The sequence below is a fragment of the Coniophora puteana genome (genome assembly GCF_000271625.1).
Source record: "Coniophora puteana RWD-64-598 SS2 unplaced genomic scaffold CONPUscaffold_1, whole genome shotgun sequence".
Lineage (NCBI taxonomy): Eukaryota > Fungi > Basidiomycota > Agaricomycetes > Boletales > Coniophoraceae > Coniophora > Coniophora puteana.
Genome location: NW_006913053.1, coordinates 597,872 through 607,951, shown reverse-complemented (window position 1 = coordinate 607,951; position 10,080 = coordinate 597,872). Strand labels below are relative to the sequence as shown.

The 10,080-nt window shown below is 50.7% G+C and overlaps 3 protein-coding genes across 3 annotated transcripts; 2 read left to right on the top strand and 1 right to left on the bottom strand.

Moving 5' to 3' along the window:
- The first annotated feature begins 1,376 nt into the window (after nucleotides 1-1,376).
- On the top strand, nucleotides 1,377-3,532 carry CONPUDRAFT_114200 (uncharacterized protein). Its single transcript, XM_007764827.1, has 5 exons — nucleotides 1,377-1,818; nucleotides 1,908-2,092; nucleotides 2,157-2,267; nucleotides 2,327-2,701; nucleotides 2,775-3,532. The coding sequence occupies exons 1-5, from the start codon at nucleotides 1,671-1,673 to the stop codon at nucleotides 2,997-2,999; spliced, it is 1,044 nt and encodes a 347-aa protein (XP_007763017.1). The 5' UTR covers nucleotides 1,377-1,670; the 3' UTR covers nucleotides 3,000-3,532.
- On the bottom strand, nucleotides 3,505-5,457 carry CONPUDRAFT_160933 (WD40 repeat-like protein). Its single transcript, XM_007764826.1, has 8 exons — nucleotides 5,324-5,457; nucleotides 4,595-5,271; nucleotides 4,488-4,541; nucleotides 4,404-4,418; nucleotides 4,304-4,354; nucleotides 4,130-4,237; nucleotides 3,855-4,064; nucleotides 3,505-3,802 (listed from the first exon to the last, which is right to left on the bottom strand). The coding sequence occupies exons 1-8, from the start codon at nucleotides 5,436-5,438 to the stop codon at nucleotides 3,572-3,574; spliced, it is 1,461 nt and encodes a 486-aa protein (XP_007763016.1). The 5' UTR covers nucleotides 5,439-5,457; the 3' UTR covers nucleotides 3,505-3,571.
- Nucleotides 5,458-6,407: 950 nt separating this feature from the next.
- On the top strand, nucleotides 6,408-9,643 carry CONPUDRAFT_114196 (Cullin-4B). The gene is made up of 11 exons (XM_007764825.1): nucleotides 6,408-6,708; nucleotides 6,773-7,068; nucleotides 7,125-7,195; nucleotides 7,244-7,351; nucleotides 7,405-7,712; nucleotides 7,766-7,881; nucleotides 7,943-8,384; nucleotides 8,444-8,634; nucleotides 8,769-8,988; nucleotides 9,050-9,222; nucleotides 9,278-9,643. The coding sequence occupies exons 1-11, from the start codon at nucleotides 6,465-6,467 to the stop codon at nucleotides 9,530-9,532; spliced, it is 2,424 nt and encodes an 807-aa protein (XP_007763015.1). The 5' UTR covers nucleotides 6,408-6,464; the 3' UTR covers nucleotides 9,533-9,643.
- Nucleotides 9,644-10,080: the final 437 nt, after the last annotated feature.

Genomic DNA, 10,080 nt, shown 5'->3' with positions numbered 1-10,080 from the left:
ACCGCCTTTGTTTTCTTCTGAATTACTTAAATTTAGGTTAGTGTGCAGACACATGTCCAGGAGAGCCATCAAACACTCGTTTTTTTCTTGCCCAACGAACTTGTGTCCCGTTGCACCAACCCCCAGCGAACTAAAAAGCGGGACACGCTGTATTTGGTAATAGAGTTCCCACGCCACCGCGCGAACTTGTGGTCGTAAAACTACAGTAGAGTTTAATCTAAGCTAGGAGTGAGTTCGCATTTAAGCTTCACGAGGCTGGACGATGCTTACAATTGATGTTGTATGAACTTGTTGTATGCTCTGATGGCATCGTCGGCCGACATGCGGAGGAGGCCGAGCATAAGCGCGATGATCCTGTAGTATAAGGCATGTCCATTGCAGTAGGCAGGTGCCCAGCCTGCGGCGCACCGTCCTCGTCGTCGTCTGCGTGTGCACACAAGTCCAACTCGCCCCACACAAACGCGCGGGACCATGCACATGGTACGTCTCCTATCATGCATTCCACCATCAGTACTGTTTTCATCTAATGCTATCAGGCCGTTTGCAGCACTTGTATAAGTAGTTTTTATCGGGTCAGTTCATGGTACGTACTTGCTTCTAGCACATATATTTGTTGCTTTGTATACATGCCTTTCCTATGCTCCCGTGTTGGACCCCTGTCATTTGTATTACTGTTTGATGTTGCTGTAGTAGTATTTGACTGTTATACGAGACAATCAAACGTGCTGTCCCATTCTTCATAAAAACTGTGTGTACCTCCGACTCCTAATATCTGTGAGTACCTGTATGTTGTTATCATGTGGCCTCTGTTGATGGTAAAATGGCGCTTAGATTAGAACATGGATTCTGGACATATGTAAGTGCCCATATGTTATTATCATATCGTATCTGCTAATGGTAACACGGCCCTTCGAGTAGATAACAGATTCTTTGCTATGATCATATCCCCGCGATCTTCCCTGTATGCTAAAAACGGACTTTACATGCTACTAGTGTCGGAGTCTCACCATTTCCCCGGTGTATGTTTGTCATGATCTGTAATGTCGGTCAAGGTCATTTGCTTATCATTCATCCCCTCATTTAGTGATGTTGGAGAGTTTCTTACCTCTAGTTGTCTTTGGATTCGAGTTGGGACGAGTAGGAGTTCTCGATTTGTCTGGCTCTTCGTTCAGGTGCCCATTCTCAAAGGAATCACTTCTCTTTCTGCCATCGAATCTCACTGCTACACCCAATATTTCATGAAGGTGGAATCATATGCAACATCGATTTCTTGACGGTCAGTCTAAAGACAACAGTGGTAGCGGGGAGGCGTGGGAAAACCATGTCCATGGACCTGTGCCTCGATTTGCCGCGACAAGGGAACGTGCGCACGACCGAGCACTCCGACGGTCATCACAGCAGACGCCATTCTCAGAGGGCGAGACCCTTTCTCCTCACCGCCGGCCACGTTCTATACCACCCATCCCTCCCCTCCAGCTCAATCTTGCCCTTCATCGCCGTATACATCCACCTCACTCCACCCGGCGGCTGAAACCTACCCCTCGTCTCAGACCCATCGTCATTCGTTTCGAGGTGTAGAACCCACATTCCAACTCCGAACTCTCCATTCCCAACACCTCAGCTCCCATTTTTCAAGAAAGCCAAGGACAGACGAAGAGAATTACGGGGCTATGGGGATCTCTTTTGGTTCATTCGATGGCGTCTGCGGCACCGCTGCCCTCGTCATATGCCCCCTCCTAGGCGGGTCAGGACAGGGCATCGAGCCGTCGTGCTATAGTAGAAACGTCCAGATTGGCTCGACACTCATTTTCCAGCCTTGTGCGTCTCAACTCTATGTCTTTTTGACCCCTTCGGTCTGACTTTGCATCGCTGACGTCGTTGTCGTGGGGTGGGGTGGGGTCCTGTAGCAACAAGCTTCGTGCACATCGTTGCCATTATCATGACCGCCATTATGATCTACCACATCCGGGGCAAGTACACCGCTGTCGGACGGAAGGAGATTGTCATGTTCTTCTGGATGTACATGCTTATCGAGCTACTTGCACTGTTCCTCGACTCCGGCGTCATCCCGACCGCTAACGCGAGTTATCCAGTGAGTCTCACACTCAGGTCTGCTCCTGGCCGGTAATACGTGCTCACACGCGACGATTTTGCAGTGGTTTGCAGCAGTATATACCGGCCTAATCGCATCGGCGTATTGCTGTCTCCTCATCAACGCTTTCGTGGGCTTCCAGTTCGCCGAGGACGGCACGCCCGTCTCTCTATGGGTACGTCACCTTCGCTGTTTATGTCAACTCTCCATTAACTAGACGACCCCTCTGCTCAGATCCTCCGGATATCCTGCCTCGTCGTGTTCGCCATCGGCATGTTCGTCTCCATCGCCACCTTCAAGACCTTTGCCTCCTTCTCGCCCCTGAAGCCCACAGCGCTCTTCATCATCTACCTCATCTGGCCTATCGTCTGCGTTGTCGTCTACGTCGTCTCGCAGCTCGTCCTCGTCTTCCGCACGCTGGAGGACCGCTGGCCGATCGGCGACATTCTCTTCGGCATCGCGTTCTACGTGATCGCGCAGGTCCTCCTCTTCGCGTTCAGCGTCACCATCTGCGACGCCGTCAAGCACTACCTCGACGGGCTGTTCTTCTTCACACTGTGCGTACTGCTTAGCGTGATGATGGTGTACAAGTACTGGGATAGTATCACGGTTCGTCTATATTTAGCCATTGCCCCTGTCTTTCAGAATGTAGTTTCTCATCGCGCGTGTTTTCGTAATACAGCGCGAAGACCTTGAATTCTCCGTCGGCTCCAAGGCCGCCGTGTGGGAGGTCAAGGACCCTCTGCTCGCGGGCGCAAGCGAGTTCGAGGAGGACACTACAAGCAACTACCATGGTGGTGCGCCCGCGAGCCTCGTTGGCGGCGTCGGCGGCCAGCAGATATATGGCTCAGCTGGCAGCAAGGCCGGCTACGCGCGGGCGTACCCTCCCTCAAACGAGCGGTATTAGATTGTTGGGCGCTTGGCGCTGCCGTTATGTGATCGCGAAAACGGACGGTGGACGTGGATGTGGCTGCAAATGGACATTTTTAATTTTTCTTCATAATCGTTGCTGCTGTTTTTGATTCTGGCTGGTGATGGGAGTAGCTTGGATTCTGCACGGACGATGATGCACTTCTCTGGATCACGGATGGACGATGTAGCGCGGATGCGGATTCAGATGATTGACACGAAGATGATGTTTGGCTCGGGTTGTTTCTCGGGGGACAGATGACGGACTGACTGTGGCCGTATCTACGCCTATTTTTATTTCCTCAGGACCATGCGGCAGCTTGCAGGCACACGCTCCCTCTGCCCGGTCATGATGGGGTTTCCTCTCGTTAGTAGTTATACATAGCCTCGTATGCATACACATATCTTGTTCTGGTAATCGGGCATTCATTCCTTCTTTCCTCCTTTTTGTGTGCTGTTTTGTTGATAGTTTTAGCGTGGATGATTCCATGCAATTTACTTGATCGTCTCCATGTCATGGCGAAAATACATTTAAAATCATGGCCAGGCTCTACGTAATGTGGATGGAGACTAGGCATAACGGTCGTTTCCTGGTCGTAACCCACACAAATGCATCACGAAGATGTCTCTCAAAGGGTGCTGTTCCACCCATGAAAGTTCCGACCTGTTATCGACGTCCACGCCGAGCGGATCGCTCACGCGGTCTCTGCTGCCATTGTCTGTGTCAGGCAGAGAGCCACGTCGCGTGTTCTTCCTCTGAACCCATGTCTTGTTCTTATTTCTTGCGGTAAACACAAAGCGCTGAGGAAGACGAGTCACAAGCGCTCATTGTTGATAGTAGAGATCCACATACAGCATAAGTATGACCTAGCCTTTTGTTTATATCGAGTGATGGCTGGCGACGAGGAGCGTGTTGCCTTTGAGGCTTACTATTTTCGTCAGCTTGCAGTGCGCTACTTATAACGCTAGCTATTGCGGAAAGCCTGTTGGATATTTTTTCTTTATTACGGCGGCTTTCAGACTTCGGATTCTTCTCCCTGTTCAAGCGGTCGAGGATTCGTTTCTGTAGGACCACATTAATGGTGAATGGCTTAGCCGAGCTAAAGTAAACTGGTTACTTTTGCTTACGGTAGAGGTGATGAGGCTTCGTTTCTCCCGAATACTCATGTCCTTTGACTTGCCTTCGCGGTGAACTTCGGCCTTGCGGTAAGTCTGCCTTCGAGTCAAGACTGGAAACTATTCCGGTAACAGAATCAGTCTCCGTATGGGATACACAATCTCAGGACAGGGGATTGGACTTACGTCTACCAGACTACCGAGATCATCATCTCTATTTTCCTTGTTGCGTGATAACTAGAGCCATAGATCAGTAGGGCTTAAAATTTTAAGCAAAGATACTCGCAGATTTGTCATTTTCCTATGCATTTTTGGTCATTCGGCACTTAGAATCGACCCAGAAACATTGTTATCTCGGAAAATCGCTCACGATATGTCTTTCCTTACGACCAGCGTACCAGGCCGCGGCTTTGACTACGTCGCCCTACAAAGTTAGCTTAACTTCATAGTATAGTATTCAGAAGCGCATTGACGTACCTTCCCCTCTCCTTCCGGCTTCTTCCAAATCTTGATCTTACCCTCAAAACCCGCTGCAGACACGAAACCACCCGACGGGGAATGACTGAGTAGAAGTGGCGGCGCAGCTTGAGTAAAGGGTCCAGCAACGACTTCATACTCTGCCATGTTCCAGACAACTACCATACCTCCGGCTGACGCACCCGTCAACGTCTCACTGTCTACGGAGAAAGACAGCGATGCGATGCGATCTTGGATGCCATCAGCCAGTAGCGTGGTGACTTCGTTGCCTGTAGTGGCATCAAATATCTTCACCGCTGAGTGAATGCCTGCCGCAAGAAGCCGGCCATCCGGTGATGCTTTGATACATGAGATCGTGTGCCCAGTCTGAATGGAACGAGTGCTAATCCCAACTCGCGGGTGGAAGTCACGGCGGACAATTGTTCCTCCCCCAGACGCTATCCAGACATATTGTCGGCTGTCATCATGAGACAAGGTTATGTAGATGGGGCCTTCATCATCCACGTTGAAGGGGCCAATCTCGACGGGTGTAAAGGCACCCCGTGAACCAATGCCCCAAACTCTGGCGTCTTTCTTGCTGCCAGCGGCGATAAAATTGCCGTCGTGGGAGAATTCAAGGGAGGAGACCTGAGTTTGGCAGTCAAGCGTTTTAAAGAGTGCATTCTCTGTGTTGAACGCTATCGATGTGATGAGACTGAAGCGCGCGATTCAAAATGTTCAAGAGCTTACGTTTAATGGGGTCATCTGATGTGGAATGAGAAGAATCGGAGTCCAAGTCGTCTTCAGAGGGACGGATGACCGAAGACTCGGAATTCAGAGAACTGGTGTCGTCCTCCGGGACCATATTTCAGAAATTGCAATGGGAGGCGGCGAGTCTGGGAAGATGGAGGCTGTCCTGTCGGAAGTTGCTTCTTTATAGGCCAGAAGTTCTGCGTCTTCTAAGCCAGGACTCATACACGAGGCAACCAGTTTGCATCTAAGCCAAACATGGACGATCAAGGGCGCAGTGCAGATTACCATACACTGAACAATAGAATGGTCATAGGAACTCGGCGTTTGAACGTTTGGCGCTTAATAAACCAGAGATAGGTAGGGTGATACCTAAAGAGCGGGGTCATCTGTTGACTTCATTCCTTTGATACGTTGACAAGGGTTCACGGGGAGCTCGAGTTATAAAACTAGTAGTACTTGTCGAGGCCCGAACAGGAGAAAAGTTTTGCGTGTGAAGCGGTTCGGGCTGAAAATGAGGACATCCAGAGGAAGGTATCCTGTGGTGCATAGGTGCGCATCGCCCGCTATCCCAGCAGCATCACAAAGCGATGACAAGGAATGACGCCCATGTCTCCCTTGAGCTTTCATAAACTCCCTGATAGGGAGCTTCAGAGCTTGTTTCCGTTAGCACGTACTGTATCTGAGTCTCTCCCAGAATAGTTCAGTTCCGAACCTTTCTAAAGCGAGATAAGGCCCCCCTAGCATCCTTCTATTTCGAGAGGTTCCTGTAGAGTTCGGCAAGAGATTTGGCGTTGACATTTGGAGAGTACCAAGGAGCTTTGAAACTGCCTTGAGATTGTATTGACCAGGTGATGAAATAGGTGGTGCCTCAAGAATGGTGATGGATAGTCTGCACTTGATTGGCTATTAACTAATAGGATATGAGGATCGATTTTTCCGGACGGCGCTTAATCTTGGGTGCAAGAACCCGGAGGCGAGATGGAGGCGGATTGCAGGCGACCAGACTGTGGGAATAGCTGTGATAAGCTCTTATGTCATCGAAGGCTTTCCAAACCCCTGATCTTCCGCGTGTCTCGCGCACGGACCAACGGACGAGCAACATCACCCCCGACGACGGCAGCAAGCACCTTAACTCAAGATGGACGTGGAGAGCCTGCTCACGCTTCCCAAGACTTCAAATGCATTCTCAGCCCTCCGGTCGACTGTATTGGTCGACCGGGATTTAGACGCGGGGTCGGCATCATCTTATCCGCGCAAGACACCGCGCTTGGACGCCGACTCTGACTCTGGTTCTGCTTCTAGGTCTCGCAATCGCATTTCTATCACAGGCAAGGGTGTGGATAGGACTGGTCCTGTTCGCATACAGGTCATTGGCTTCAATGGTGCGTGGATACCCCGTTCGCCGGTGCCTTATCTCGGCGGAATGACCGACCTTTTATCCAACAGGCAGTGACCCGTCAATCGAGAAGGACTACAACAACCTGTTCGCGTTACTCAGAAGTGCGACACGTTACATTCTCACCAAAGGCGAAAGTGTGCCCGCGACGTACGAGAAGCTCTATACCGCTTGCTGCACCACAGTCGGACCTGCAGCAAGGGGTGAAAGCCTGTACACGGCAGTCAGCCAGGAGCTCGAACAGGGCATCGGGAGAATCGCGACCAGCCTTATCAACGAACCGCGGGAAGGGATAGAATGGATCAGCGCATTCGTGGAGTGGTGTGACTGGTTCAAGATACAAATTGTGAGTACTCGCGTATAGTCAGATAGCCTGAGGTACGGCTAATGTTACGTCAAAAGACGTTGTTGCAATCAATCTTTACCTACCTGGATCGTGTCTATGTGATTAAGTCGGGCAAGCTTGGATTACGGTTGGCTTTTCGTCACTCAACCTTTGATACATGCTTATGGGACGTTAGCGAGACGGCTTTTGACATGTTCAAGAGCCGCATCTGTGATGATATCAGATTAATGGATAGGATGCGCATTAGTATTCGACAATGGTTGATATGGGAGAGAAATAACCGGTATGTTTTTCGTGTTATCGCGAGAGTTCGGATTCGACCCCATATTGCGCTAGTGAGCCCCACAACCAACGAGAGCACTTCATCTCTCTCGTCACACACCTCGTCTCTCACAATCAGTATCACGACCTATTTGAGACGTATTACATCAAGTGCACGCAAGAGTACTTCGCAGATGAGTCAAAGAGGAAGGTGGAGGAAGAAAAGGTCACTGCCCAGGTGTTCATCACCCACTGCACAACGCGCAAGGAGGAAGAAGAGAAACGCGCGGACGCTGTTCTCTTGGAGTATACGAAGCCGAGTGTGGTCAGTACGACGCATCATGCGTTATTGCAGGGCAGGCTCGCCTGGCTCGCTAAAGATGGTGCGTTAGTCTCAAATGCCTCACTAGCCTAGCTATTCACAATACTATGCTAGTTGTCGGACCGTTCATGGATGAAAAAGACTCCAACAGGTTAAAAAGGGCATACCAACTGTTCGCGCACGTCGATGGGCTACCCAAGCTTTGCGCAGAGTACAAGAGGTACCTCCAGGTACGCGCATATATACATGCTGTCTATGGCGACTTTCCTAAAGCCATTCGTCAATCTTTAGAACAAAGTCAAGGCCATCGTCACCGACACAGCCCGTGACGACGAAATGGTTGAGCGCCTGCTGGACCTTAAAGAATTCTCCGACAAGACTATGCGCAGCTCCTTTGCTCCTGACGCCTCTGTGCCCGAGTCCGCTTCCGGTCCGACTCAGGACTTCTCGTACGCGGCGATCGACGCATTCGCTCAGGGCTTCAAGGCGCGACATAACAAGCCCGCGGAGCTGATTGCGAAGCACCTGGATAGGCTCATGCGCAAGGGCCAGCGCGGCATGTCCGATAGTGACTTCAGCGACATGCTGGATGCTGCGCTGGGACTGTACAGGTTTACGGACGACAAGGACGTGTTTAGGGCGTTCTACCACCGGGCTTTGGCGAAGAGACTGTTGCTTGAGAGGAGCGCGAGTGATGATTTCGAAAAGGCGATGTTGAAAAAGCTGAAAGAACGTGCGTGTCTTTGTTCACGTTTAATTTAGGGGCTGTAAGCATATCTAACATGTGCTCAGGATACGATCCTGAGTTCGACATGGGCGACCAGATGTTCCAAGACTTGACCATCTCACGCGACACGCTCAGGGAGTTCCATAATCGTCACTTGGACTCGGAGTCGCTGTGCAGGCAGCTGTCGGTCATGGTGCTTCAACGTAGCGCGTGGCCGTTTACGTCGCGCAAGCACGACATCGTTTTGCCACCGAATGTGCGTCCTTTTTTTTTGGGCTTCGTTGGTTGTCATTCTTCCATGTCTTTTTCTATATCCTCCTCTACCATATCATATTTCCTGTATCTATTTCACCCATGAATCCATGGCCACTAACCCTGTCTAACTCGCAGATGCAAGCAGATTTATCGGTGTACCACCGCTTCTACAAGTCCAAGCACCAGAACCACCGGCTCGATTGGGACCACGCGCTCGGGACTGCGACCCTCAAGGCACGCTTCCGCAAAGGGTCGAAGGACTTGAGCGTCAGCTTATATCAGGCCATCGTCTTACTCTTGTTCAACGATGAGGATGAACTTGGGTTCAAGACGATCAAGGAGCAGACGAGGCTTGGTATGTTTCGTCATCGCACCCTGTTTCCATTTGCCTCGTTGACTCATGGACCACATCTTAGACGATATGGAGCTACGACGCACCCTGCAGAGTCTTGCATGCGGAACCAAGAGGGTGCTCAAGAAGAATCCCGCAGGACGGGAAGTGAACGATGACGACATGTTCTCCTTCAACGCGGACTTCGAGGACCCTCGTTCGCGTGTGCACATTAACTCGATCCAAGCCAAGGAAACCGTGCGTCGTTTCCACCTTGCTAGTCGGAGCACTCTTAACTGATGTCATGTCGTAGGCGGAGGAGTCGAAGCGCACACAATCCAACGTCGAAGGCGACCGAAAGCTCTCCATCGATGCAGCGATTGTGCGTATCATGAAGGCGAAGAAGGAGCTGCAATTCGAACAGCTCAAGACGCAGACCATCGATGCTGTCAAGAACCACTTTGTCCCCGATGTGCCTACTATCAAGCAGCGCATCGAAGGGCTAGTCGAGCAGGAGTACCTAAGGCGGGATGAGGATGACATGAGCAAGCTGTTTTATATTTCTTAGATGCGTGAGCACTTGTCATACCTCTGCTATGGGTTGTATCAATATCCGTTGTCCTGTATTCCGGTCTGAAGCATGGCGAATCATTTAGAACGCGGCGAACGCATGGTGATTGCCTCAGAAAGGGTGAATATCATTACCATTGAATTTAACGGACTTCAATTGAAGCGTTCGAAAGTAACACTGTGGTCCTGGGATGGTCTTGGGCTTCATCAATATGGCAGGCAAAGGACGCCCACTTCAGGTCAAGGATTTAGCGCTCCGTTCCGTTCGGACTTATTTCGATCCACCAATTGGCACGTGTATGGTTTCGCGACCAGTAAACAGGTTGCGATGGAAAGCCTCCAAAACATACACCGGCCTCGCTGCCCACCAGTCGACTCCCAAATACGGCAAGCCCTTGCTGAGGTTACTTGGTAGGTTTGTTGGCTAGTGTGAGCACTTAAATGCAGTGCTAGTCAAGCATTAGTCTCACTTCATGGTGAGTCGAGCAGATTAACGTCCGAGTCCAACAGGAAGTACTACCAATACTAATTCCACAAAACCACATA